This window comes from Mandrillus leucophaeus, unplaced genomic scaffold, assembly GCF_000951045.1.
Source record: "Mandrillus leucophaeus isolate KB7577 unplaced genomic scaffold, Mleu.le_1.0 Scaffold71, whole genome shotgun sequence".
Taxonomy (NCBI): Eukaryota; Metazoa; Chordata; class Mammalia; order Primates; family Cercopithecidae; genus Mandrillus; species Mandrillus leucophaeus.
In genome coordinates this window covers 1,382,907-1,394,511 of record NW_012107697.1, presented here as the reverse complement: position 1 = coordinate 1,394,511, position 11,605 = coordinate 1,382,907, and the positions used below count along the sequence as shown (strand labels likewise).

Sequence of the window (11,605 nt, the reverse complement as noted above, 5' to 3'; positions counted from 1 at the left end):
AGCCCCAGCCCGCCTGCTGCCGCGCGGATCACCGTGGTCCTCGCGGCTCCCGGGCGTGGCCATTTACAACCCGCCTCGCACCTGCTAGAGGTAGGGATCGTTATCCCCATTACACAGACGAAGCCTGTGGAAGAGTTGAGAGGACTGGCCCAGGGCTGTACAGCCAAGCCACTTAGTGGCAGAGCTGGGACTGAAGTCCAGGTCTCGCCTTGTTCCTGTTATTTTCCACCGCTAATATACGAAAACATGAACGTTGCGGGATTCTGAATGGTCACTATGTTTATGAGTCTGGCCCACTGCCCGGGCAAGTAGCAGCCAATTTATTCCACACCTGTTATTAAGCATCCACTGTGGGCCAGGTGACTGACTCTGAATGTCAGGGTTCAAAAAAATAGTATTAACTGCACAGTCATTTCTTACAAGTACAATCAAGACAGTTTCTCATTGTTTTCCTTTTGAGGGCCCTTTTCTCTTTTCCATTGCTTGCTTTAGAACACATTCTCTCTCCCCTATATCCTGGACTGGTTGCCTTTCGTTATTCTTTGGTTATCTCCATGTATCTAATTTCCTTGGTCCTGGAGCCAGAGCTGGCCTGCATCGTTTTTATTTTTATTATTCTTGTAAAATACTTGGGTTGGGCCTCAGAACTCTGAACTCAGAACCTCAGGCAGCCAGCCACCTTCTTAAGTCCATCAGGCTGGCTTCTTTCGGACTCGGCTTCAATTCACTCATGTTCTCTAGTCTCCTAAAGAACCCGAGCCTCCGGAGAAGCGCTCAGATTGCAGTACTCCTTGGTTTCCCTCAGAGGAGCTGGTCTGGAGGAATCTCTAGTTGGAAGCACCTCTGCATCTCCCTGGGGTTGTCGTCTGCAGGCTGTCTCCAGCGATCTGGGGCAGATAACCCTGGAAAGGGGCCCTTGGGAGGTTCCCATTGTTCTTGGAGTGGGCTCAAAACTCCCTAGCCTGGCATTGCTGGTTCTGGGAGCACCTGCGTCACCACTGCTCCTAACAGTCAAGTAGTACTAGGTTTCCGTGGTTTATACCTTCACATTAGCCTCATCTTTGGTCCCCAGTGTGGTCCCATTGTCTCCACTTAATTAGAATAACCTGAATGCAGCAGGAGTTTGATCCAGTCACTCTCCTGTTAAAATCCTTGAGTGATCCCCCATGTTTTCAAGACAGTGCAGTCTCAGCCTAATACTCCCAAGCTGTTCATCAGGCCCTTGCCCACGGCTCCAGGCTCAGCTCTCCATCCCTCCTCCACTCCCTGCTCCACCCAGCCTGAAGACCTGAAGCTCTCTGTACTTGTGCCTGCTTTTTGGACCTCTACAGACTACCTTCTCCACTCACCAACTAACTCATCCTTTAAAACTCGCCCTTCAGGAACAGGTCCCACGCTGACCCTTCTCAAACTTGTTTTGCTGGTCTCAGAATTATGTGTCTGTTCTGCCCCCTGGAGTGGGAGCGTTCTGAGGAGCAGTATCATGTGGCGATTAAGAGCACACACTCTGGAGCCCTACCACCTGGTTCACATCTCAGCTCTGCTGCTACCTGACTGTATGATAGTGGGCAAGTTACTTAGCCTCTCCATGCTTCAGTTTCTTCATCTATAAACTGGGGATGACAATGGTACCTACTTTTTAGGGTTGTTGTGAGGATTGATTTACTAGTTTATATGTAAAGTGATTAATGCCTGGTACATAGTGACTGCTCTATGAATGTTGGCGATTCATATACCCTTTATCTCAGTGTCCTCAGCACCAACCTACTGCCACATTGTAGGCTCTCATTAACTGTTCCTTAATGGAATGCAGTCTTTTCTGAATTTCACATTAGCCCCATGATATTAGCAGGGCCCCAATACATCTCCTACCTTATAGGTAAGAAGGCAGGCTCCAGAGGGGTTTAGCAAGGCCACCCCAGCCCCACAGCCACTTCATTTCTGGTCTGTGCCCTCCCGTGGGCCCTTTTGCAGAGGATACAGGGCATCTCCCCTTACCTGCCACATCTCCTTGGAGTCGCCGGGCCTGGGCACGGTTGTTGTAGGCTGAAGCCCTCTCAGGCAGCAGGCAGATGGCTTGGCCAAACCTCTCCAGGGCTGTGCTGAGGTCCCCAGCCTCTGCTGCCATCACCCCCTGCAGCTCCAGGGCCTTGGACTGTTCCAGCTGTGCTTGAGGGAAAACTTCATCTGGGCCAGGGAAGGAGCCAGGAGGGGCCAGGTGTGCAGTTGGTAGCAAGAAGAAAAAGCCACCTCAGGCTTTGGAATTCTGAGATCTGAGACAGAGCTGACTGGGAATGGGTCACAGCAGGGGTCAGCTGCAGTGTTCGGGGTAGGGGGAGATGAGGTCACTAAGGCTGGGAGTTAGCATTGCCTGAGTTCCAAGGGACCTGGAAAGGGGCTTTGGTTGGTTCCCCATTGCCAAGAGAATGAAGCCCAAACTCCTCAATCTGTTAAAGCACTTGCTCCAGGTCACACAGGCCATACATTGCAGAGCTTGGATTTGAACCCAGGTCATTCTGGCTCCTGTCTGCATTTTACTCTACTACACTGCCTTTTATGCAAAGGCCACCATGACATTCCCAGATCATGAACATCACTTCTTATGTATCCCTTAGCATTTCGGCCTGAGTTAGTAAGGTGTAGGCTTTAATCCTCAGAAACAAAGGATATCAAAAACTTCTTCATTAGGGACTAATGGAAAAGCCAGTGAACACACTCACTGCAGAAGAGTTAGCTTGGAGCTTGGCTTGTGACAGTGTTTAACGGATACTAGTTGTGCTTGCTATATTGGAACCACTCAACTGAGCAACCATGCCCTGCCTTACTTCAGTCTTCCGTTCTGGTGGTGGTATTCTCTGTTATGACAAAAATATGAGAGTTTAACATCACCTGACAGTTAAGTTTGGATCATACAATCAATTAAGTGTAAGTTCAGAGGCCTGAGAGCTGATGGATTGAGAGACAAACCCCGGCTTACTCCTCTTGGCAGGACGTCTCTTACCAAACCCCCATCAGTGCACTAAGGAGCAGCCAACCTCTCTGATTCCAATCTCAATCATAATCATGGAACAAGGGGCCTTATAAGACCACTACCTCTGCCACCTCGGGAGGCCAGCAGGCCAGCCTATGTGCAGAGCTACACTTCAGATCAAATGCCCACCTTCTTTTCGTTCTTCCTTTTCTGCTTCCTCTCCGAGGTCCAGTCCAAAAATGTCTCCAAATGGGGTGTCAGGGTTGAAGATGGCCTGCAGCACTGCCCGATCATTTGGAGTCCCCATGGTGCCCAACTCCAAAATCCCAAAAGGTGACTCCGGATGAGAGAAGAGGGAGGGACGTGGTGAGGGTGGAGCCTCCAGCAGGAAGTTGATCTGAAAGGATGAGGACCACCCCTTCATGAGGAGTCTCTCCCTGTCCTTGGCCCTTAGCATTTGCTCAACCTGTGGCCTGGAGGGTTGGCCCTGGCTTGGCAGACTATTTGGTTACTTCTCTACTGCCTCTGCCCCCAGGAGAAACAGTAAACAAATCCAGCTTCAGCCTTAAGGTGGAGTGCAGCTAAGAGAAGGTGCTCTCCAGCTTCTCCCTGAAATGCTTTGTTTATTATATTCACAGTTGAGGAGAAAATAGATAAAAATCACTACTTGACCTCCTTGGATAAAACAGGGGAGCTATGTAGAAGGTAAAGACCCTGTTCCTTTGTCCTCTTGACCCTGCCTCATATCCACAATTAATTAGGTCCTGAACGTACATCACTGATGAATAAAGGAAGAAAATACAGTCAAGAGAGCCAGTGTGGAGCGGACCTGAAGGTGGGCGACAGGGAATGATTTAGTGATGCCACCTTAAGACTGTGGAAGGTACTTTGTGACCAGGTCACAGGCCATGCCCCTCCCCCTTTTCTCCACCCTCTCCAACCAAAGCCAAAAGGAAGCTTAACCATGTGCAGCAATAAACTTGACATGTTTATTAATTAAACTATCACTTAAATAAAAAAAAGTGCATAGAAAATAAACATGTTTAAAAACTCCTTTTTTTTACAACTATGTACACTTTTTACTTTTACATTCAGTCTTTCGTAGAGAGCTTTCAGCATTATTATTTTTTGAACTATTAAAGTATTTTCCTTCATCCCTGTCACAGGGAGTTAACACTGATGGACTTTAGACACATTTTCCTTTTTTTTTTTTTTTTTCTCTTTTTCTCTAACCAGAAGCTTGGAAGAACACAAGGAAAAAAAAAAAAACAGATCTGTTATACATGATAAAGTTGTCAAAAAATGTCTTATTTCTAGAAAAGAAGCTTGTCATCTGTTGAGCTCTTGAAACAATTATTCAACTACCTGTATTTACTAAAGAGACTGTTAAAAGTTCAATAAAAGAAACACCACAATTCTATTTTCTTGGTTGAAAGACAGAACTAGAGTACCTCGGAACAAGATACCAGGAAAGCACAGAACACAATTTTCCCCTAAATGCAGGTGGTAACCCCAACATTCATAACCAAAAATAGAGAAACAAGGAGGACAGGTACTGACTGGCAACATTCATGGGCAGAAAAAAATCCAGGTGACACCATGTCTGCATTTTTCTCTAATCCGAGGAATGGACTATTCTACCATTCCTTTATGGTTAGAGGTTCCCCCCGTTGCGGGAATCAGAGGAAAGTGAGCCTGACATCTTCCTGCCGCTACTAGCAACTGTAACACAATCCTTATCTATAGTGTTAAGAGAATTAAAAGCCATGGACTGAACTAGGCTTTGTTACATGGTGCATTACTATATTAGTTCCTATATATATCATATTTATATTTATTTGAAAACCAAAACAAACAAAAAGTTGCAAGTTTCCAGAGTGTGTGACTTGACCAGCATTCATGATTCGGCACAGAACCATCTGCTCAATAACCTTGTATTGCTTTAAAATGAAGGAAATGAAACATAAAATTACACCCAGCCCTTTGCAATGACCCGCTTTTCCTTAAAAACAAAAACAACTTGATTTCTATTTAAAAAAAAAAAAAATCCCAAACCAAACTTAAAAAGTTAACATCTGACAAGGTTTTGACCTTTAGTATTTTCAGATATTTGATTGAACGTCAGTCCTTTAGAAAGATACATTCATTAGAAGATTTTTTTTTATTTTTGTGTGTGTGTTGTATTTTTTTTTCCTTTTTTTTTTTTTTTTTTTTTTTTAAATCAAGGGTTTTACATGGTGCTCTCTGTATTGGACGGTGTTTGACAGAGGCGAGCAGGGTGGCGGGCTGGGTTCCGGCAAAGGAGTCTGGTTGAAAACGTATAGCTGCCAGGGCTTCCCCCTTAATTCTTATTATTGGTCTAAAAACAGAGGGGCTGTGCGAGAGGTGGTGGGTGGCCAAGGAGGGAGCCAAGAGACCAAGTTCCGGCCAAAGGGTCAGCGCCATGCAGCTATTCTGGTTACACAGTTGTCACTGGCCACCAGGAAATGCAGCCACAACAGGTTCTAGCAGCAAAGCTATAAGTGAGCTGGCTCTCACTGAGAACTGACCAGGTTTGCAGCTGTTACTCCTTAGGGATTTGGGATGCCCCCTGGGGGATTCTTGGGAATGACCCACCACAGTTCCTCAATCTGCACTTTTGTGCGGAGATTCCCTTGGTCACTTTTGAAATGAACTCAGATGTGTTTTGGAGATAGCTATGCCATTTTTGCCGCCTTTCCCTCTTGCAGGGAAACCTTCGCTTATCCCCCAAGTTGCTGGCAGGTGTGCTGAAAATTTGGCAATGGACTCAAGGCTGAGCTAGAAGAGGAATTTCTCATTTTTGTGGTTGACAATTAGGGGGTGGAAAGGCAAGGCAAACCATCTGCAGCTGGCAGGAGAAGGAAGCTGTGGGCTCCTCCCCTGTCCTCAGGGTTTATGGTTGGTAGAGAGTGAGGAGGGGGCTCACAGTACAGCATGGCCTAGCAGGGCAGTAACTAGGTCTATTTAGCTGAGTTCCCCCCACCCCCTGACTGGCCTTTGGGTCTTTCTCAAGGTGAATTCAGGACCCATCAGTGCATTAATCATTTCAGTAACAAATGCAGCTTAAGTTTTTTTTTTCTTTAAAAAAAATAGGAATACAAGGATTTACAAAAAAACCTCACACAGTGCAATAATAAAGGAAAGCAGACACTAGTGGAACCCCTAGGGCCACTGCATCTTGTTCATGGGCGAAAGGAGGAAGGGAGGTGAGGTCTGGGTAGAGTGCTTTCCCCAGTCCCCTGCTGGCACTTCTCCATGATGACAAGGAAGTCTCTGCCATCCTGGCCACAGTGCTGGGCTCCCTGCATGACAGTGAAAACAGTGACAATGTTCCAGCAAAGCCACCAGACAAAGTTCTTAAGGTCACGGGAGAGAAGGGAGCCCAGGATGGAAGGCACAGCAGAGCCATGAGTCCTGGGGCAGAGAGTGCTGGGCTGAGTCGTATTGCTTTGCTAGACTTCCATAGGAATGGGCTTCTTGCGGCGAGAAAAGGGTGCCCCACCCTCTACTTGGACTACACTACTCTGAAACCTTGTGGCAGAGGCAGAGAAAAATCTGCTTTATCGTGAGTGGTCAGACTGTGCTTCAGTTTCAACGGGCTGCCCCAAAAGAGGGCACAAGGTGATCAATGGGTTCTCTGCAGATACGAGGCCTTGGTGGGCAGAGGGAAAGGAAAGAGTGGCCTGTGAGGCAGATGGCGATGGAAAATGTCAAGTTGCCATTCAACTTGTTGTTTGCTAACTCTGAAGTAAGAAAGATGAGGGAAATGTAAAAGATTGCCATCTCTCACCACTCTGGAAGTTGCGCCGGAAAGGAGAGAGGCGGGAAAGAAGAGAAACTGTTGTATCAAGATATTACTGTAGCCTTTTGAGGAGCTTCAATAGGGGAAGGAGGGGAGTGGCCCAATGGAGTTGGGTGACCTTCCTTCTCCATTTATTGTCGAAGAGCAAACCCAGGAAACATTTATGTCAACAGGGCACAAACAAGCTACACATTAAACAACAAAAAGTACACCTTCCAGGGGGAAGTTGGGCAGGAAAAACCAGACTTTGTGTGTACAGCTGAATATTTTCTCTAACTTCATCCTATGAAAATAAAAAATTATTAAAAACCGATCTTCTTTTAAATTAGGATAATACCGCGGTTTAAAAAATAGCCTTGTCATAAGTGCTTCTCCCTATGAAGTGCTTCTCATAGAAAAATATACAAAATATATTTACATTTATAAAACCTTAAATAGTCAACTGTAAACAGAACAGAGTAAAATCCAATGACTTAATTTAACAGGTTCAGGACACTGTCTTGGGGAAAGGAAGAGAAGAAACATTTGATGCTGTTTTGACCACATCCTAAGGAGTAATCAGGGCAGTAGTGTCATTGAATTTACTTTAGCCATGGGTTGCACGCAGGTGGCAGAGTTCCCTCAATGTAAGGTGGTCTAGTCCCCAAGTTGTGGGCCTTGAAATCTGATTAGTGTTCTGCCTTCAACTGGACACTGACCATTTAAAAATTAAGTCTTCCTATGTCTTAACAAGGGGAAAATAAAGTAACCATGTCTTAGGAATGGGACCCAGGGGTCATCCTGGCTGTGATACTCTGGTTGTCGCATGATTTAAATCCTATTTAAATAATCTTTTTCATCTCCTAAAAAATCATGCTACTTATGTTTCTTTAAAACTCTCCATGGAGCTTTATGAAAACTTTTCCAAATTCTGTCTGGTTATGACCAATGGCTCCTGTCCACTTCCCCACCTGGAGTGCTTACAGGCTCAGGGAACTTTTTGCAGGCACATCCTATGCCCAGCAGGGAGTGTCCTTGAGCAGGCAGTCAGTCTCCCCTACAACCCAGAAAGAAGCATGGGAAAGCAGTGGGATGAAGACAGGGGAAAGGAAGAAAAGGAAGTGAAGAGAGGGAATGGGAGAGGGAAGCCGCTCCTACTGTCAAGAAAGGTAATTGGCTGAGATAAGGCTCCTGGGGACAACACTCCCACTCAAAGCCTACAGGCTCAATGTTTGGTAATTAATTGGCACAACCCCATGACAGCCTTTTGACACCAGAGGTGCTAAGAATCCTGTCTCCCAACCAGAAATGAACTCTCGAGTGGGAGGATAGTAGGGAAAACCACCAGACCTCTGTTTGTTCCACAGACGCCGTAGGTGGGGCCTGGCTGGCAAACTGTCAGGAATCCAACCAACCCTCCATTTGGGGCCTTGCCTGACCCACTCACTTACAGTGCTTGGGAAAGGGCCAACTTGAGGATGGCAACTTATTTCTGTGAGATATTCAGGCCCAATCTCCCAACATAACCAACCCTCTATAACAGGCTCCTTCCAGGCAAGTCTGCTAGGGACCCCATTCCCACTCTCTAACGGTAAACAATCGGAGGGGCCCCAGGAGAAAGCCGATCATAGATCTTTCTTCGAGACCTCAACTCTCTCTCCGGGACTATGATCACATGTAAGTATAGGACATAAGAGAGCTCAGCCATCACAGAGGCCCCTCAGCTGTGCCCACTCAATCCAGGAGCTCCCAGCTGCTGGAAAAGGCCTTCAGCGTTGCTTTGGATGGCCCCACGTCCTTGCACTCCAACACTGGGGGAGAAGAGCAGCTTCAGTTTAGGAACTTCCGGCATTTCTTGGCGCCACAGTTGCAGGGCAGCTTGTTGCTGGCATCCTCAATGGGGAACTTATAGTCATAAGTGAGTTCCTCTCCTCGGTAGATCTTACGCATGGCAAAGATGACGATGTGCTTCTGCCCATCAATATTGATGACCCGAGAATAGCAGTTGGGCTCACATGAGTGATTGATGAAGCGTGCAGCATTTCCATGCATGGTGGCATCCACTACCTCTGAGTCATCAATTCGGAACATATAGCAACCAATGCCCTGTACATGCAGAAGAAAGGAGAATAACTTGTCATTTCTTATAAACTCAGGTTTAAGAACATTTCCCAATCTTCTCTTGATATTACCTACAGCTGCTGATAAAGTTTCTTCTAGTAAAATTCCCAGATTTCTCCCAGTACCTATCTTTCAAGATGCTTCCATGAGGAGTTCCTAGATTACAGGCCACTAGTCTAGAGGCTTCTAATGTCTCTGCGGGAAACAGAAACCTAAAACTTGAATAGCTATTTGCTTCTGATACCAGGAGCCACTCAGACAGACCTCTAAGAGTAACTTTCTATGCTAATCCTCAGAGTGGATTCTGTATTTTTACTGGGCCCCTCACGAATTTCAGTTTTTTTTTTTTTTAAATTAACATCTTTGAATTGATAACATACACTATTTCTTTTGGGATCCAGGGATCATACTGGTCCCTTTCTACAGCAAAACAAAAGAACTGGGTGAGTGCAAGTGGGAGACTTACCTTGCTGTCGTAATACTTTTCCCGCTTGTCAGTCTGGATGGAGCGGATGACGTTGCCGGCATACTCAATTACCATCTCACCTGCATCAATGTTTCTCTTACAGAAAAGACCCCGGCCATGGATGGGAGACCTAGGACAAAGATGGAAAAGAGGTCAGACACAAATTTTGCAAGTAAGGTTAAGTGCATGAATACATGAATAAGTTCTCCTGGTCTGTTACTTTCTCAGGAGGGACATATACTTGAGAAAATAAAAATTTGGACCCTTGATGTGTGTATATTGTTCTAACAAATGGCCAAAGATAAAAGGTATTTCCATTCTGCAACCCACTGGAAGCAGCAATGTTTTAATGCTTATTATGTTAAAGTCCTTGTTCAACACAAGCAGGTGCAGGTTCCCAGGATACGAGGGTCAATAAACAGTATCCGTAAAATCCTCACTTACTGAGGAAGGTCACTTCAGCATTTGGTCTACTCTGATTTTGAAAAACTGCATTCGTTTTCTATAGTTCTTTCTAGAATTTTAGCCATACCTGTAGACACCAACTGCCTCCTTAGAAGTCTTTTTTAAGTGCCGGAAACGCATGGGCATTGGCAGATCCATGCTAGTTGCCCTCCTAAGAGATAAGACATACTATTAATGAATTTTCTTCAGGAAATAATGTTTTGAGTCTTGAACTGAAGGTTCCTAGAGAAAATTAGTACACTCTCTGTTCAATGCCAAACTGAATAAGTGCCTTATAAAATGAACCTCATTTTTTTTTGAGATGGGAGTTTCGCTTTGTCACCGAGACTGGAGTCCAGTGGCGCGACCTCAGCTCACTGTAACCTCCGCCTCCTGGGTTCAAGCGATTCTCTTGCCTCAGCCTGCTGAGTAGCTGGGACTACAGGCGCACGCCACCATGCCGGGCTAATTTTTGTATTTTCAGTAGAGACGGGGTTTCACTATGTTGGTCAGGCTGGTCTTGAACTCCTAACCTTGTGATCTGTCCGCCTCAGCCTTCCGAAGTGCTGGAATTACAGGCATGAGCCACCACGCCTGGCCAATGGGCCCCATTTTTAGTATATATAGTACTTTCTGACCATGACGACTATGGTGGTACAACCAAAGCTGACAGAGTATACCGTCATTAAAGAAAATATGCATCTTACAGTTCTTTGAATTTCTCCTCTGTACCTTATATTCCTCACTCCTTACCAGGCACCTACTGCTACTTCAACACAAATGGATTTCAGTCTTCTTAAATCTTATCCAGGAAATTCTGATGCAAACACATTCCTACACAGTGCCCTGACCAGCTGGAGGAGAGGGAAAGCAGTTTCTAATGACTGCACCCCACTCAAGACTTACCGAGCTGACTTCAGCTGTACCTCCTCCTCTTCTTCATCATTGGGGTTGTATTCAGGAGGCTGACGATGTTTAGAAGCCAGGAAGTTAAACATGTCAAATGCTGACTTCCTGGGGCCAAAAGATGAAAAAGTATTTACAGAAATGCTTTAATAAAGCAGTAAAGGACGATGGCATTAACACTGGAAATCTCAAAGGGTATGTGGGAAGACGACTGTGTCATGAGATAAGAAAATCGAGATCCAAAACTGCTGACAGAAAAGAAGGGAACTTGCCTGAGGTGGACTTCAGCCCTGGCTGAGCCATGAGGGTTCAAGGGGGGTTCATTGGCCTCCTCTGGCTTGTGGAAACGGAATTTGTAATTTCGACAGTGCTTGGCACCAGACAGCTGCTCAATGAGGAACACAACTGCATCATGGAGAATCCCCAGCATCCTCAAACCATTAACACCTAGAAGAATCAGAAGCACTAGGGCAGTGAGGAGTGCAGTCAACAGGAAACAGCACAGTCCTACAGAAATGCCTATGCTACAGTCGCTCTGCCAGAGGTTACTCCAGGGTGAATTATAGTACATATTACCTCGAAATTAGCATCAGATAGCCGTTAAAATGATGCTGATACAGATCTATTAATATGGAAAATGTTCGTGATAGACGGTTAAGTGAAAAAAGCATGTCACCAAACTACGGACTATTTTGTATGTGCTGTATTACACAGAAATGCTATATGCTAATGCTATATAGACGTGTTATTTCATTTAATGCTCATAATGACCACACAAGGCAGGAATTACTAGCTTCATTTTCAGGTGAGCAAACAGGCTTAAAGAATTGATGTAACGCTGGGTGCGGTAGCTCATGCCTGTAATCCCAGCACTTGGGGAGTCCGAGGCGGGCAG

General features: G+C 45.6%; 2 protein-coding genes across 2 annotated transcripts in view; both read right to left on the bottom strand.

The window, feature by feature from the left end:
• Positions 1 to 801: 801 nt before the first annotated feature.
• TTC36 (tetratricopeptide repeat domain 36) lies at positions 802 to 3,334 on the bottom strand. Its single transcript, XM_011965004.1, has 3 exons — positions 3,161 to 3,334; positions 1,999 to 2,187; positions 802 to 887 (listed from the first exon to the last, which is right to left on the bottom strand). Exons 1-3 carry the CDS (start codon positions 3,276 to 3,278, stop codon positions 802 to 804), a joined length of 393 nt encoding a protein of 130 aa, XP_011820394.1. The 5' UTR covers positions 3,279 to 3,334.
• A 604-nt stretch (positions 3,335 to 3,938) lies between these two features.
• The window catches only part of KMT2A (lysine (K)-specific methyltransferase 2A), a 97,809-nt gene continuing 90,142 nt past the window's right edge, over positions 3,939 to 11,605 (bottom strand). The window contains exons 36-40 of the mRNA XM_011965003.1: positions 10,983 to 11,157; positions 10,711 to 10,818; positions 9,893 to 9,976; positions 9,361 to 9,490; positions 3,939 to 8,879 (exon numbers count right to left, since the gene is read on the bottom strand). Of these exons, the coding sequence (XP_011820393.1) occupies positions 8,604 to 8,879; positions 9,361 to 9,490; positions 9,893 to 9,976; positions 10,711 to 10,818; positions 10,983 to 11,157 (773 nt within the window). The 3' untranslated portion in view covers positions 3,939 to 8,603. The remainder of the gene's footprint in view (positions 8,880 to 9,360; positions 9,491 to 9,892; positions 9,977 to 10,710; positions 10,819 to 10,982; positions 11,158 to 11,605) is intronic.

What these genes read in the sequence shown, in the direction of transcription:
- TTC36 (XM_011965004.1), bottom strand. Translation starts at nt 3,278, where the DNA reads ATGGGGACTCCAAATGATCGGGCAGTGCTGCAGGCCATCTTCAACCCT. An exon ending in AAAGGAAGAACGAAAAGAAG is followed by an intron (nt 2,188 to 3,160) that starts GTGGGCATTTGA and finishes TCCCTGGCCCAG; the next exon opens with ATGAAGTTTTCCCTCAAGCA. An exon ending in ACTCCAAGGAGATGTGGCAG is followed by an intron (nt 888 to 1,998) that starts GTAAGGGGAGAT and finishes TATCTGCCCCAG; the next exon opens with ATCGCTGGAGACAGCCTGCA.